The sequence below is a fragment of the Gastrolobium bilobum genome, unplaced genomic scaffold, assembly GCF_033153095.1.
Source record: "Gastrolobium bilobum isolate Gb01-03AN ecotype WA unplaced genomic scaffold, APGP_CSIRO_Gbil_v1 utg3862, whole genome shotgun sequence".
Taxonomy (NCBI): domain Eukaryota; kingdom Viridiplantae; phylum Streptophyta; class Magnoliopsida; order Fabales; family Fabaceae; genus Gastrolobium; species Gastrolobium bilobum.
In genome coordinates this window covers 192910-210586 of record NW_026898147.1, presented here as the reverse complement: position 1 = coordinate 210586, position 17677 = coordinate 192910, and the positions used below count along the sequence as shown (strand labels likewise).

The 17677-nt window shown below is 30.6% G+C and overlaps 1 protein-coding gene across 1 annotated transcript; it reads left to right on the top strand.

The window, feature by feature from the left end:
• Window positions 1–14408: 14408 nt before the first annotated feature.
• Window positions 14409–15782, top strand: LOC133313255 (uncharacterized). The gene is made up of 5 exons (XM_061514605.1): window positions 14409–14638; window positions 14750–14856; window positions 14978–15125; window positions 15249–15443; window positions 15548–15782. Exons 1-5 carry the CDS (start codon window positions 14426–14428, stop codon window positions 15776–15778), a joined length of 894 nt encoding a protein of 297 aa, XP_061370589.1. The 5' UTR covers window positions 14409–14425; the 3' UTR covers window positions 15779–15782.
• The last annotated feature ends 1895 nt before the right edge of the window (window positions 15783–17677 follow it).

Here is a 17677-nt window from a genome sequence, read left to right as displayed (position 1 = left end):
GAAATTATCTTTATATAGGAATAGATGCTCCCTGTTTGTTATTTAAAATAGGGAAATATAAGAATCATTCCTCCAACAAGGATCCGGCGTCGTATCCTGATTTTGGTTTGATTTTTTTTTAAGCGTGGGACCCACGCTTAATTTGTGTATGCAGAAAAATAGTCTTGTCATGTAACATGACAAAAAGCAAACTCTTTAAAATAAGGGTTCAATGAGTATAATATTGTATGATGTAAGAAAATTTTACTACACTCACAATAAAGAGGAGAGAGAAAGTGAAATAAGGAAAGAGAAAAAAAAACATGTGGACCCCACCTCTTAATTGTGTGTGTAGAAAAGTTTTCTTGGGTCAAGTAATATTATACTCATAAAACCCTTAAAATAAATATGGGTATTAGTGGGGTCCACACTAACTTTGTTTATGGAGACAAAATATCTTCCATTGTAGGACCAGGGTGTATTAAAAAAATAAAATAAATAAATATAGATATTAATTTTCTCATGCAAGGAGAGATATTTTGTCTCCAAAGACAAAGTTATTATGAATCTCACTACAATTAAAAAATGAGAAAAATATTTCTGCAGTTATTGTAGATAAATTATCTGCATTTAATTTCAAAATGACATCGTTTTGGAATTGAAAGATTAAAAAATTATAATTATAAACACTATAGTAACTCTGAAATAAATTAAAATTATAGAATACTATAATTTTCGTCCCAAAATGACGTCGTATTGGGCTTACTAGTACAAATAACTTATCTGCAGGAACTACAAAAAAACAAACCCTTAAAAAATATACAAGGCACATATTTTTATTAATTCGCAGGAGAAAAAATGTCTCTCTATTCTCTAACGACAGAAGAGACATTTTCCCTCGATAAATACATTTTGTGAGTGATTTTTTTTTTTTGGTACATATTTGTGAGTGAATTTTACTATGGGAAAAACATTTTTCATGTTGCATGAGAATTATTTTTTCATGTTGTGACTCTTCGATTTGTGTGTAAAATTTTCTTTTTCTTTTGCTTTTTTTAATAAGTGTGTGACCCACAACAAGTTGAGTCACAATATGATAATTCAATTCTCATGTAACATGAGAAAATCAAAGCCTTTTTACTATTTATAGATAGATCAATTGTTATTTTTTCTTCTTATTCTTTTTATTAATATTTTTTTCTCTCTCATCTCTCATCGTTATTATTGTCTATAAATGGTTAAAATTGTCTCGTATAATATGATTATGTTAAGTTATATATAAAAAGATGGGAAAAGTTATATTTATAAATTTTTTATTTATAAACTTGTACTATGAGAGTAGACTTGATTAGGAATATACTCTCGGGAGTATATAATATAATTTGTAATGGTTATAAATAAAAAATTTATAAATATAATTTATGCCTAAAAAGATTCGTTCGCACAAGACTGAAAAAAATTATGAGTTATTAACTATTTGAATTTATTGTCTAACGATCAAATGCATAAATGTCACATTTATAAAGTTCTTCAAATTATGAGTTTGCCCTTAAATTACATATATTTGCAGCTATGGATCTAGTCCTGTAAAACTGAAAGTGTTAGCATATTTGTTTATGGGTTTGAAGTTTTTTAAAGATCTCTATTTAGTAAAAAGCTGAACTGTTTTTGTTAATAAATATCATTATATAATGGAAAATTTGTTTATGCTTTTGTTACGGGAAATTTTTTTCAGCTACACATATAAAACTGGATGAGTTCTATTGTAAAGGAAAAAGAGAAAAGATTAGTGGGACCTTTTACTTTTATATGAGTGTGACAGATAAAATTTTTTTTACAGTAAAAACCAAAACATTAAACCCTTATATAATTTATGGGATTTATGCTTCTTATGTCACATAAGATGAGAATTTCTGCAACACACACATACTTAGGTGGACCCCATTGGAAAAAAGTAAATAAAAAAATTGGCACGTAAAACGATGTGAGTGTGGCATTCTTATGTTACATAAGAAGTATAAATCCCATAATTTATATATAGTGTAAAGCTTTGTTGACAGTTTAGATTAAAATTAACTTTTTTTTATATTACTTATTTATATTGAATAAAAGGTAAATCCATGTAAATTGTTACGTCGACAAAATTATTGTCACGAGAATGGTTTTTATGTTAATATTCAAACAAATCAAATTAAAATTTCGAATTAAACGAGTAATTTGGTTGAATTGAACTAATTAATTACCACGGTTTAGTTTAAACCGTGTATTACATTGGTTGGTTTGATTATGTTGTTTCTTTTTTATTTTATTAAATAAGGATATCTCCCAAAGGATTGTCATAAAAATATAACTTCAAATACTATTATAACTAAGAGATTCAATATAGAATTATTTGAATTTGGAATTCTATTAATTGGTATAATTTATTTTATAAAATAAATTAAATGATAATATGACCAATTTTTACTTGTAAGCTCATGTAGTAATTAAGTTATTTATTTTTAGGTTGTGGGACCACTGATTCTGTATTGAATTTGGACCTAATTAACAAGTGTATTGAGTAATATTATAGCGTCGTTTGACAAGTTTAAAGTCCATGATAAATGGATGACACTTTTTTTTACTTGACTTATATGCTCAGAGTCTTCATTTCTCCATGAAATAACTTTATAACCTTTGGCACCATAGGTCATCGTATATTTAAAAATATAGCAGAGATGTTTGCCGCAGGTACCCATGCATGCGGCCATGCGTAATTATATAAAATAATATTGTAATTGTAAATTAAATGCATGTTTAATGTTATAAATAAGTGCAACGATGGACACATTTACAAAGCGTGCAAGCACTGGAGCTTCTTATAATATCATTGTTTATGGTTGTAAGTGTATCTTAATATTATAATATCATTGTGTTATAATTTTAGAATGAATTGCTTATGGTGCGTGGCGTGGCTACTTTCTAATTATTTTCCCTCGTCAATGTGTACTATTCATATGTATAGAAAAATAAATTTGAATGAGAATTTTTTTGGACAATTGCTTATTTTTGTTTTAGATTCTTTTACTTGAATAATTAAGTACTACCGCGTTGAGTTATTTACATAATTAACAGAGTTAGGTGTTAAAATTAAAATTATTAAGATGTTGTTGCGAGACTTAGTAAAATTTATATAAAATCAAAACTTTTCTAGATAAATAGTAATGGTCTAAGAGATGTAAAATAATAAGGGACTCCAATTATATATTTATTGAGCTATTTCTCAAATAGGATGAACAGTTGTAAAAGAATTTGTAAAGAAGATATTCGAAATATGAAAATTAAGCTCCAAAATTTATCCAAAAAAATTAAGCTCCAAAATAATGGTTTATTCAAGAAGTCAATTGGTGGCTTTTTGAAGAACTCAACTTTTTGGTTATAAGAGAAGTCAAGAAATTAACATGACATTATCTTAGTTTTACGATGATACGGGAATATCTTTTTCAGATTAAATTTTTTTTGTTATGTTAGTGATCCGAATAAAATATAGGCCCAACCAGGGTCCAAAAACACATAAGGAAGCTCAGGCCCATTGAAGACCAGAGCAAAGCGCAAAGAACAAATATAGACGCGATGCCCTCATCGCGACACACAAACAAGACGCGATGCCTTCATCACGTCACACAAGACGCGATACCCACATCGCGTATGAAACCTTCTATAGGAAGTGTTGTAAATATTTGTTAGTTATAAATGAGATTAAACATATTGAGGTCGACCGCCATTTCATCAAAGAGAAACATGATAGCGGGTTGATTACCACTCCATACATTCTCATTGGGCGTCAATTAGCTGATCTATTGACAAAGGGACTTCCTTTAGACAGATTTCAAGAACTTACTAGCAAGCTGAGAATGATAAATATCTATTCCTCAACTTGAGGGGGAGTGTTGTAAATATTTTTATTTTATTATTATTAGTATTTGTTGTATTGGGCCAAGCCCATTAGGTCAAGTATTAGGGTTTTCATTCTCTATAAATAGAGACCTATTTGTACATATTATTTACTCAATTCAATAATATTTCAAATACCATTTTCTTTCAAGTGGAAGTAAACTTAAGGCCCAAGGCAACTCCACCGCGCCTTAACTCCAGTAAACAACGGACAACTCCAACTTGCCACAACTCTACTACTAGACACTATGGAAGATAAGGCTACTCAGGTCCCCTGACTGACCTGCAGCCCAAGGCTGGCCACTCAGAAGCCAAGCCGCCTTAACTAAGGCGGCATCTTAACTACTATATAAGCAAACGATATACCACCAAGGTACGATCATCTTTACTTAATCAACACAAAAACACCTGCCTGTATACTGACTTAAGCATCAGAGTGTCTTCGCAGGTACCCCTCATTTGGTGCAACACGCCAACGAGAAGGACAAAGCTCAAGCACGCTCCAACAGCAATATCAGGCCCAGGCCACTAACAACATAAGACCATTCAACCGTGTGTGATTGGGCTCGATACATATAGGTCAGTCCATACTGTATTTGGTCTGATCAGTTAGCATATAAAAAAAAATCTAGGAATAATAATAATAATAATAATAAGGGAAAGCTTCGAAAAATCTCTATAGGTTTCTTCAGAATCACTTATCTCTTCAACCAAATTCTGAATCATTTACACCTCTAACTTAAAAAATTATCACTTACCCTCCTAAGTTAGGGGAGTAATGATAAAGAAATTTTAAATTAGAGGGGTAACTGATAAAAAAACTTTAAGTAAGGGTGTAAATGATTCAAAATTTTGGGAAAAGGTAAGTGATTCTAGAAAAAAATTTACAGGAGAGTTTTTAAAGATGATGATGATGATGATGATGATGATGATGATGATGATGATGGTGATGGTGATGGTGATGGTGATGATGGTGATGATGATGATGGTGATGGTGATGATGATGATGGTGATGATGATGGTGATGGTGATGATGATGATGATGATGATTTCCAAAAATGGCAGCAACATACAATTTTTTCTTTCTCTCAAAGAATTAGATAAATAGAAGGTTGATTCCCTCGTATATGATGATGATGATTTCCAAAAATGGCAGCAACATACAATTTTTTCTTTCTCTCAAAGAATTAGATAAATAGAAGGTTGATTCCCTCGTATACACTTTGGATCGAAATAGTTTTACCAATTCCTCCGAAAAGTAAATTGATTTTTTCTATAAAATTCGTGATACAATCTCGTATTTTTTTATCTTCTTGTAGATTCTCCGAATAATTGATTGGTTGGGCAAACCAAATAGAATCATGATTTGGGGGTGATAGTGGAAAAGTTGACAGATAAGTCACCCTTACTGCCACTCTATAGAACCGTACATGAGATTTTCATCTCATACGGCTCCTCGTTCTAGGCATTGATATATCTATATGTTAACTTTGATATAAAGTGGTGTTATAGAAATAGGCATTGATATATCTATATGTTAATAGTGATTTCCACTAATTGTTACTAGCATGTCATTAATTGATATATTATTGTAACTTTAACTTGTAATTGGTGATAATGTTAATTTGTAATATTCAAAATAATTAGGCAATAATTTTTTTTATTTTTTATTTTGGTAAATAGGCAATAATTATTTTAATTGCCCTTAATGTTAGGAATTTATGGGTTATATTAGCATTTATTTTTGTTATCATTTAATTTATGTAATCGTTAGGATATGAATTAATGATAATTAAAACAATCATGATTATCATCAATAGTTATTTAACCATTTTAATATTACCAGCAATTAATACCTACAAAAAATTTGACTATAAAAGGAAACTTAACCTAACAAATCAAATCATTCTCACATTCTCTCCAATTACCTACATCTCTCCATTTTTTCTTATCCTTTTTCTTTCTTTCTCTCACTTCAGCCACCAATTACGCTTTCCCTCGTGAATCTATCTTCTATTGGGGAAGCCTTCCAATATGGAGTGCAAGTAATCCTAATTCGTAATTTAGTTTTATATGAATACTGACAATGTAATCATAATCTGTAGGTTAGTTTTATATGAATTTTGAAAGTGCAATCATAATTCGTAGGCTAATTTTACATAAATTTTGATAGTGTAATCATAATCTATAAGTTTGTTTTATATGAATTTTGATAGTTTAATAATAATCCATAGGTTAGTTTTTATATAAAATTTGATAATGTAATCTTAATCCGTAGGTTAGTTTTATACGAATTATGATAGTGTAATCTTAATCATTAGAGAATCATAGGTTGGTTATGTGTGAATTTTGTTGGGAATTTGTTGAGTATAATCCTAATCCCTAGAGAAGCATATGTTGGTTATATATGAATTTTGTCGGACATTTTGTTGGGTGTAATATTAATCTCTAGGATCTCATTGGTTAATTATATATGATTTTTCATGAGTATAATCCTAATTCCTTAATGATAGTAGATTAGTATGATAATTTGTTATGTATGTGATATGAATATTACATTTCATAGATGTTGGATGACTTATGTGAAAATTATAAAGATCTTTGAAAAAAATTTCAAGTATGTGATTTTTGACAAGATTGGATCTTCCTAAATTGCGTGTGATAAGATAATAATGAAAAGATAACTTTTGGGATAGTACCTCTTGAAAGTGACGAACATAACCTTATAGTTATATGCCTACGATATTATATGATGTGAAAATGATGTTTATTCATTCTTCCCAATGTGGTACCTGACAACAAGATTTCTTGGGATACTAGTAGAAACTTTGGTGGAGAGGTGTGCACACTAAGGATTGATGTGGTTATGAAGGCCAAATTTTTTTGTTTATATGCGATTGGCAACAGGGTTTCTTAGGTCTACTATGATTATCTTCCCTCTAAATGAAACTAAATAAAATTAATATTGAAAATAAAATATCTTAATTGATGCTTGAGTTGATTATGATAATCGATTAAGTTATGACTATCCTTATTGTGTTTTGGATTGAAATTATCCATTTTTTGTTGACTGTTTGTGTTTGTGTGTTTGTGTACTATAATGATTCTTCAGGGGAGCAGAGACTCTCAGTGAAGTAAGTTTCAAAGGTTGAGGCTAGCAGTGAGTAGTGAGAAAAACATCTTGGTCATTTCAAGCTAGGCCCAAATATTTTAGACATATCTTAAGTTAAAAATTTGAATATGGTTTTACGTGTTTAAATTTTAATAATTATGTTAAATATATTTTTGGTATGAGAGATGGTAATTGTAGCTTTGCACTTGTCCGTGATGGTAACATTTCCCCAAATTGGCTTTAGTATAGCTTCCGAAATATTTATATGATCCTAATAAATAATTAAGTGTAATTTTTGGCAATTCTGCTATTGTAGAAATATTTTAAAAAAAATTATTAGAAAGTTGGCTTTAGTTTAGGTTTCGCATAAACATATGGAGTTTAAATGAAATTGTCTGTTGTCTTGAGAAAGATAGGGGTTCACACAAGTGTGACAACCACCATATCTAGTAATGATCCACTTGTTTCCATTCCTCAAAAAAATGTTGTCACCTTCCATTGATGGCCTTTTGACCATTTTGCCCTTAATTAAAATAAAAATTATCGGGGTGCCCTCGTACCAAAACATAACACCAATCTTTCCCTATTTGACCGTTGGCCGAGCTATGTACACATATGACATACTTGAGTATTGTTTGTGATCTGCGTTTTTATGAACATTTACTCGAGTACATGGATGGTGTACTCGAGTAAATGTTCCTAAAAACCCAGATCACGAACAATACTCGAGTATTCAACCCAAGTTACTTGCAAGAGCTGGGTTTTTTTATAAAATTCTCATACCAGGCATTCTTAATCGTTGACTGGACCAAGTATTCAATTACACCAGCATACGGTAATCCATTATATCAGTGAACTGAGCCATATAATTTTTTTTCTATGAGATTTTTTGGATCAAAAACAAGTTTCTATGGTCATATACTCATAATATTGGACTTGACTCGGGCGACCTGAGAAGGGGCTTGTAGGTATCACAAGACTTAATTGCATTACAAAATGTGGGAAATTTTACTATAAAGTTTTGGAAGAACATAACTTTTGACTCGGTGTCCGAATCAGGTGCTTTTTTTTATTCCACACAACTCTTCAAGTGCTACGTGCTGGCAAATATCTAAAGGGGATTTGGTCCAAGAAATTTCTCAAAAAATGCTTCTTTGTGCCCCATTTGGTATATTTTATCATTGCGAATTATGTTATTTAAATTTTTACTTGATGTTATTTAAAGTTTTACTTTCCAACACTAACAAATAATCCTCCGGGAATTTTCTAGTGCATAGATCTCAAAAAGTCATGTGAAATAAAAAAAATCACCTGATTCAGACCCTTGAGCCAAAAGTTATGGCCTTATGAAGTTTTATGATAAAAATTTATCATGCTCGAGTACGAGGCCTTGATATTCTAGTATATGGTTCCATACTCGAGTATCAAGGTCCTGTACTCGAGTAGAAACTCATGACACCTGATTTGCTCGAGTATGTTGGTTACATACTCGAGTATGAGCGCCAATCAACAATCAAATTGGGGCATATTGGTGATATGTTTAGGGAAAATGTCATATTTTTTAAATAATTTAAAAATGGGGCACAATGGTATTTTTTAATTTAATTAGGGGCACAATGGTCACAAAGGTCTCCATGGGTAGCCCACGTCATGATTAACACATTTCATGAATAATTTATTTATTATAATAACCATAACATGTAAATTATGAAATTAATAATCGATTAATGATTTAATCATGATTTAGAAGGATTAATTAGGTGAGATGTCTAATTAAGGAAATTAAAATCACTTTTGGGTAAATTTGCAAATAGTAAAAATTTTGAGATAAAAATGCAATTGTGATTTGATAATGTGTTGTTCAATAGTTTTACATTGATTTGTAATGTTGATTGATGGTATTTTCACCTTGTAATTAGGTGTTACTTGTGACAAGTTATTTTGGTGTGTATTTCAAGTATATAATCAAGTGTTAGAAGGTAACTTGAGCTTGAAGCAAGTCCTAATTGGAAACTTCAAGAGATAAGCTTTTGGACCTTGAAATTTATCCCTTGTTTGTTCCACATGCCTCGAGGGGGTAGTGATTTTTATATGGTGTATGTAATTGCATTGAATTGTGAAATGATGCATTATATGTGTATTGTTTTGTGTGCCACACAAGACGATGATTCCTTGTGTGAGGCATAAGACGGTGATTCCTTATGCTTAGTATAAAATGAATAATTTCTTATACTTAGGTATGTTGCAAGACGGTAATTTCTTGCGTAATTCATACATTGTAGGTTCTCTGGCCAGTAGAATTGATTGTTATACACATTGCATGAATTTAAATATTGAATGTTTTGTCTTGAGTTTACTATTTTTGCACTAAAGTGAACTTACGGGTGGAGGAATCTTTCAAGGACCTCTAGTTTACTGAGATATTTATCTCACCCCGTGTGGGGACATATTTCAGGTGCAGATACTAATGGGGATGGATCTTCCCTGGGTAAGAAGCCTAAGTAGGGGATGATGCCTATTGCATGCTGTTGTGTTATTTTGGAGAGCATAGATGTGAATGCATATTTTGGTGTAAACTTACGTACATTTGTTAGTGAACATGTATAGGATTTACACAATATATGTATTTGTGATGCTTTTGATGTAATCTTATAAATAACTATGTTGATATGTTATTTTAAGACATGATTTGTATAAAATAGCCAAGCAATGGATTGCTAGGCAAATGTTAGATTATGTTATGTATGTTTCTAGTTGATAACATGAATTTAAAGAATACATGTGTTAAGGTAAATTACCTATGATGCATACCAATGGATTGTATAAGTAATGGAGTTATCCCTTGGTACATGAGTTGGTTCATGGGGAAATAATTGAAATAGATGTTGTATTAAATTATCTATCAACTGCTTGAAAGTAATGGAAAAAACCTTGGTTGCTAAATATAGCAAGATGCTGCCAATTTTGCAACACAGGGCCTACTTGCTTAATGCATAATCCATCTCCTATTTGTCAAGAATCGTCCACGCCCTTATCAGGGATATCCTTTTCTTGATTAAGGTGATCCCAAGTAATATATGTTTAGTGTGGATTATCATTCCAAAATGGAGAATGAGATTGGCCTATTCATATAAATTTCCTATAAGATGAAAACATTAAATGAACATCACATGTCAAGCAAATCATGCAATTGATAAACTAACCTTCCCCTTGCTATTAGGGGTGTGCAAAATAACCAAAAAATTGAACCGAATCAAGAACCGAACTAAACTGCACTTAAAATAATCGATTTTTAAAAACCAATTTATGAACCGAACCGGTTTTTAAAGAACCGAACTGAATCATTTTCGAACCAACCCGATTTTTATTACTTTATTTCTTTGATTTTTTAATTTTTTTCTTTTCAGAATAGGGTCGACCCGAACCGGTTCCAAGTCGAACAGAACCGTTTCCAACCAAACCGAACAAAATCGGTTTTAAACCGAACCAAATTATTTTTGCACCGAATCATTTAAACTAATTTGGTTCGATTTTTCGAAAAATTTGATTCAATTTGACCCATGCACACCCCTACTTGTTGTGGAATTTCACTAGCAAATCCAAAAGATAGAACTACAGAATTGAAATGAACACCAATCAGGATGGCATGCGAAACAATATTAACACCAAAAGTGCCCTTTTTACAATCAGATGAACTATGGTTACAGGTTTTATCTCTGTGTTCGTCTTCATTTTCACTGCTCTAATCACTATCAATGTTCCATACGTCACCTCCATCTTCATCTTCAACTGATGTATTCGGCCAACGAAATGGTCTAGCATCAGACAATGACTCATATTTCTCATTATTACAAGAAAATGGCTGTGAAATACTAATATTGAGTGATGACCTCAGTAACAGATAACTATCAACAAAGTCAATTTCAGCATACAACTTAAGCACCTTCATTTAATATTTTTGCTGCTTGAACACACAGAATTTCAGCTCAAGATCATCATCGTTGGAAACTTCTCAACTAGTGAATTTTTCTTACAAAAGAAATATGCTTGTCAAACAAGAAATAGTCTGGTTTGCTTGAAGCTTAAATTTCCTAACAAATTTTCTCTTTAGACTCTCCAAGCTCATATCGCATTGTGCCTTTATTCTTTTTTTTTTTACATTCAAACATAATTCTTATTACACTTTCATACTTTCTGTCATTGTAATAAATGATAACAATCATTTCATTTTCAATTAAGATAAATAGGTAAGGTCGGGTTGTGCAAAATAATTGAATCAAATCGAATTATGTTTTTTTAAACCAATTTTAAGAACTGAATTGGTTTTGTAAACCAGTTCAAAAAATTGAATTGAATCAAAAGAACTAATTCAGAATCAGTTTTCATACACGAACTAGTTTTGAAATATGAATCGATTTCGAACTAATTTTGAACCAATTATAATCTAGTTCTGAATTGGTTCGAGAAAATACAAGCAATTCAGAATAAAAAAAAATAGTTTAATTCTCTGAACTAAACTAATTTGACCAATTCGGTTCAATTTAGAGAATAAAAACCAATTTAGATCAACATGAACACCCTTAGGTAGGGAATTTAAGAGAGTGGAGTGATTATGGAAAAATTTTAGAAAGGTTGAGTGAGAGAAATGATATTGATTATGTGAGTGTAGTGGGTTGGGATATTTTTAAGGAGGTGAGCGGAAAAAGAGATTAATATTGTGCACGTGGTGAAATATGAAAAATGCAACACGAAGTGCATCCTATATTTTTTTTAAAAAAGAGCTAAATTGTAACTTTTTTTAACAAAAAAATAAACGGAATGCAAATGATACGTATGAAAGATGTATATTGAAAAATATTTTCCACATTTGCACATTTAAAAAAAAAAGACCGAAATCAGGTAATGAAACATTTCTCCCTTTAAAAGTAGGCATTATCTCACATCCATGATATCAAAACCTCCTACTAGCTTTCAATATGCCTTTGGCCTATGCACATTGCTAAGAAACCAATATTCTTTCTTGGGAGTTTCACCACCAATGCATTATGCTATGCTTCAGAGGCTTTACTAAATACCATATCATGAATATAACACTTTGGGAGTAGGCAATTCCCCCTTTGCGTTCGGTTTTGAATAACTTATTGCCCATTAAATCTACCTTTTTCCTTGTGAATGAATGAGTCTCTTGCCGATTTTCTTTGTCCTTGAATAAAACCTTGGTTCCCTCCCCCTTCACCCCATTGAATGGGTTTGTTTGAGTGATTTCTTCATTGAAAAAATCATGGGCACAACCACTAAACATAAATCTCTCTTGATATTTATGCTTTAATTTGCATTTGGTAGTAATCATTGATATTTTCTTTAGAAAAACCTAAGTTAATTTTAATTTATTATTATTAGTGTTTAGTGTTTCTCCTATCACAAGAAATAAAATTATCTTCTACAATCCCAAAATGATGTAGCTTTGGGGTTGAGCAAATATGCAAGCATTTTGAAAAAATTCATGTTACAAGAGAGAAGCAAAATTTTCAAAATATCCTATCTTTTTTATTCTAAACTTCAAAATAATATTGTTTTAAAGTTATAAGAATTTTTTTTTATCTCTTAACAAATATTTTTCCTTATTATTATTATTATTACATTTTTTATTTCAAATACTATTTTTCAGTTTTTGAATATTATAACTAACCTCAATGCTTGCAAAGTTTTCAATTTATAATTTGTACATAAAATTATTCTTGAATGATATATAGAAAATTATATTCTGACTTACTTCATATTTCTACTCAAACCCTCAACTATCTCACCATGTAAATAAAATTAAGATAAATACAAATATAATTTTTCTGTGAATGTATTTTCTTTAGTACATTACATTTATTGATGATATGATTAGATTATAATTCGCAAACCATGACTTTACCTAATGAAAAAATAACTTTTTCCCCCTTCTAATCAAACTAGAATTTAATACCTAAAGTTATATATATTTAAACATAACCTAATTGTAATGGAGGGAAGATATTCATATTACCACTTTTTTCTACTAGTAATACACTACCACTCTAATATAATTATATACTCTGAAGAGTATATTAAAAATTATTTTTCTTTTCTCTCTCTTTAGAAATTTTTTAAAGATTATCGGCTAAAAAGTGGGATCTAACCGTAATTAGAGCAGTAATAAAAATAATTGATAGTAAGAATATCTTATCTCATTGTGATGTTGACAAGTTTGCAATTAAAACTCAATTTGTGTGTAGAAACTGTAATCCAAACACAGTATAAGTTTTCATTAAAAAAAAAAACTACTATAGTTGTCAAATTAAACACTATAAAAAAATCGAAAATCTCAATAATATTATATTTTTCGAAAAACTTCAATTTCACCCATTTCGGTTACAACAGTTATCACTTTGCCCTCCGTGATTTCAAACTTATCACTCAAATTCATTGTGGTTTTAGAAAGTATTATTTAGCTCCTTAAATGTCTAAAATATTTTTATTATATAAAATATCAATAATACCCTGAATAAATGAAATTCTAAATTATATTTAAAATGTCAAAAATATTCCTAACTAAAAAAGAAATTCTGATTAAAAATCCTTAGAAATCCTAATCCAAAAATAATCCATTAAAATCCTTTGAAATCTCAATTCAATACATCCCTTAACCATTTTACTTAATTCGATATCTTTCTTAACTTTTTCTTTACGTGAAGGAGTTGATGTATGTTCTTTGATGTTGGAGTCCCGTTAAATCGAATAAAGTAAAAGAGTTAAGATTAAAAGTAGGTATTTTTAATCAAAATTTCCTTTTAAATTAGAGATATTTTTGACATTTCAAATATAATTTAGAATTTTATTGATTAAAGGACATTAATTGATAACAAGGACATTTTAAACATTCAAATAATACAATTTATTCACCACGGGTCCGAGTGACAAATTTGAAATTACACGAGGCTAAGTGATTCACAATGAATGAAATTAAAGTTTTTTCTATATTTTATGGGATTAGTGTTAGTCTTTTTAAAGAAAATAAAATTGTGTGTAAAATAAATAAATAAATAATGGAAATTATTGGGAAAGAGAGTGAGATATTTTTTTTAATTTAATTTTAAATAAAAAATATTACTACTAAATAAAAGCACCGCATTTTGTACGTTGTGGCGATTCCAAGAAAATTCAAAGCTTTGAACACCTTCCTTCCGAATGTTACCGTTACACCAACGTCTCTTTCCATTTTTTTTTCTGTTTCATTCAAGATTTATAAACTTGAAGGTGAAAAAGTTGTGAATTTTATACGAGAAATCAATCAATTCTTCTCAAAGAATCAGAATCTCCATTACTCAACAATTTTCAGGTTCTTCAATCTTCTCTTGCTCTGCAAAAATCACCATGGCACTCAGACCCATTGATAACGCTCTTCCAACAACAACCCCAGATAGACCCAAAAAACAACCTAAGATCACTGTTTCAACCCAAAAACAACAAGATCGTGCTCAGAATGACGAAAACCAACTTCCATTGCCCTTATCTGTGGATGCCACCGTTGATTATATCTCCTCTGAAAACCTTAAACCCATATCAGACCCTGAAGCCAAGATCCAAGTAAGTTTTTCTTTTTCACATCCACTGCATAAAAATTCGATCTTTTTTCCCACCCTTCAATTCTTCTCTTCAGATTTTGGCATTGACTTCTTAAAATCTTTGAAATTGCAGAGTTTGATTCAAGATTTAGATTCAAAAAACTGGACCAAGGTCTGTGAGTCACTAAATGATGTTAGGCGCTTCGCATTGTACCACTCCTCTCTCCTATTCCCCATCTTGTAAGGGATATTTTCTGTTCTTTCTTTTTTTAATTTATTGATATTTTTGAAAAAAGCTTTTGAATTTTAGTTATGTGTGCAATTGGGTTTCGAGGAATTTATGATGTGAAGTTGTGACCAGGGGAAAACTTGTGTTGGTGGTGGCAAAGGCAATGAAGAATCCTCGCAGTGCTCTATGCAAAACCTCTATTATGGCTGCTTCTGATATTTTCAATGCCTTTGGTGACAAATTGTTGGATCCCTCTACCTCTGATGCATTTGATGGCTTGGTACTGTGGACTCAATTTCCTCTTTCTGTGATCTTTTTTTTCTTGGTGCATGGTTTTTGGTATAATATATATGATTCTATTGAGTAATGGGTTGGATTATGTTGTTTGGTTAAATTTCAATAGCTGTTCCAGCTGCTACTGAAATCATCACAGGATAAAAAGTTTGTGTGTGAAGAAGCTGATAGGGCACTTGGATCAATGGTGGGATCCATGACCCCTCTTCCCTTACTTCATAAACTAAGGGCATATGTTAGTCACAACAACCTCAGGATTAGGGCTAAAGCTGCTGTGTCTCTTTCCAACTGTGTCTCCAAGATGGTAAAAATTGGAACACTATTGAACTTTGATGTCTTTCTTTTGATGGGGTTTATGTTTATGTATGGATTGTTCTAAGGTATGTGTGTACACATGCATGGTGGCAGGGACTTGAAGAAATGGAAGAGTCTGGGTTGGGAGAGTTGATTGAAGTGGCAGTTGATTTGTTGAATGATAGACTTCAAGAGGCAAGAGATGCAGCACGAAGCATTGCAACTTCACTGTATGAGGCACTCACAAAGGATGTGGAACAGAAGATGGAGGTGTGGCAGAGCTTTTGCCAATCCAAGTTACCACCAATTCATGCTCTTTCAATTTTGAAGATAGTTAAAGCTTAGAAATTGGAGGAGAATTTCTGTTGTAATCTCAAGTTATGTCTGAGAGTTTAGAAATTTAGCTGTGTTTAAATGCTCATGATTCTTCATGAGTAGCAGTGTTGAAATAACATTTCATATAATGATTTCATCCTTGTTATGCAAATATTTAATCCTACAATTTTAATATGATATAAAGTTGTCTTTTCCGTACGATTCAGATAATGTTTTTATGTAACAAAATTTATCTACGTATGATCTAAATATATTTTTCCCAATAATTAAAAAATAAGAGAGGTTATAGTTACTATCTTTTTTTCTTACTACCTCTTATTACTAAATCTTAACCGTGAATTTTCGTCAATCTTATTGAAAATTAATAATTAGAGTAAAGACCCTTTTTGATCCCTAACAAAAAACTCGGCCCCACTTTAGTCCCTTACAAAAATAAAGTAGTCAGTTAGTCCTTAACAAATTCAAAATAGACCCATTTTAGTCCTTTTAGAAACTAATATGGGTCTTTTTTGAATTTGTAAGGGACCACGATTTCAACTAAATGGATCACTTTGAATTTGTTAGAGACTAAAATGGGAACCGTGTTTTTTGTTAGGGACTAATTTACTTTAGTCCCTTACAAAAATAAATTAGTCAGTTAGTCCTTAACAAATTCAAAATGGACCCATTTTAGTCCTTTTAGGAACTAATATGGGTCTTTTTTGAATTTGTGAGAGACCACGATTTCAACTAAATGGATCCACTTTGAATTTGTTAGGGACTAACTGACTAATTTATTTTTGTAAAGGACTAAAATGGGGACCGTGTTTTTTGTTAGGGACTAAAAAGGATATTTACTCTAATAATTAACTAATAAGTATGACCTAATAAATTATAACCGTTAGATTAACGGAAATCAACGATTAAGATTTAGTAGTAAGAGATAATAAGAAAAAGAGGTAGTAACTATAACCTATCCCTTTAAAAATTAATATACTTTTCATTTGGTGGACTTATCGGATAAGGATAGGATATGATATGGAGCTGATAAAGGTAGGATATGATATGGGGCTGATAAGTCTATATCATGTCCTGTGTTTGATGAGCACCTGATTAGCAACCTGCTAAGATTATGTAGAAAGAGAAAGGAGAAAGAAAAAATAAAATATAATGCAATAAATACAAATATATTGGATAGCGTGAGGATATATTGGGAATCCAATATTGGTATCCTATCTTGTTGAATCCTAACCCAGCTCCCCCCATAGGATAAGAAATCATGTATTGGATAGGATAAAATGAGACAATAGGATAAACTAATCATATTCTATTGACCCACCAAATAAAAGATAAAAGTATGATATGATAAGTTATCTTATCCTATCTTCTTTATCTGGTGCTCCAAACAAGCCCTTAGTGTAAAGTTGTACCTCTTATATGCTTTAAATTAATATCATTTCATGTAAAGTTTTAAAATTAATACTACTGTGTAATACAAATAGTTATTATTATGATTTAAAAATTAATACGTTTCCATGTAAAAGTTTTACCTACGTATGATATAAATATTTATCCATATGATTTAAAAATTAATATGCTATAAAGAAATTTTCATCCACTTAATATAAATATTTAAGATTTAAATATTAATATGATTTCGTATAAAGTTTGGACTCCTGTGTAATGAAATATTTAGTCTTATAAATATTTAATTAAAGAATGTACAACTTCATTAAATTTAAAAGTGCAACCTTTTCAATTTCTTTAAGTTAAAGAAGTATTAAGTAAATTTAATTTCTATTTTTTATATTTTTAATATAAAACTTGGTTCGGGCAGAAAATAATTTATAATCCACATCCCTCCTGATGATTGAAATGAAAGTTCGCAAGCTAATCTGCACAATCAGTATTTAGTATTTATTCATTTAA

Bases quoted from the DNA above. Each gene is read 5' to 3' on its own strand.
- LOC133313255 (XM_061514605.1), top strand. From the start codon at position 14,426: ATGGCACTCAGACCCATTGATAACGCTCTTCCAACAACAACCCCAGAT. The intron at 14,639-14,749 runs GTAAGTTTTTCT...TTGAAATTGCAG, and splicing joins ACCCTGAAGCCAAGATCCAA to AGTTTGATTCAAGATTTAGA. The intron at 15,444-15,547 runs GTAAAAATTGGA...GCATGGTGGCAG, and splicing joins CCAACTGTGTCTCCAAGATG to GGACTTGAAGAAATGGAAGA.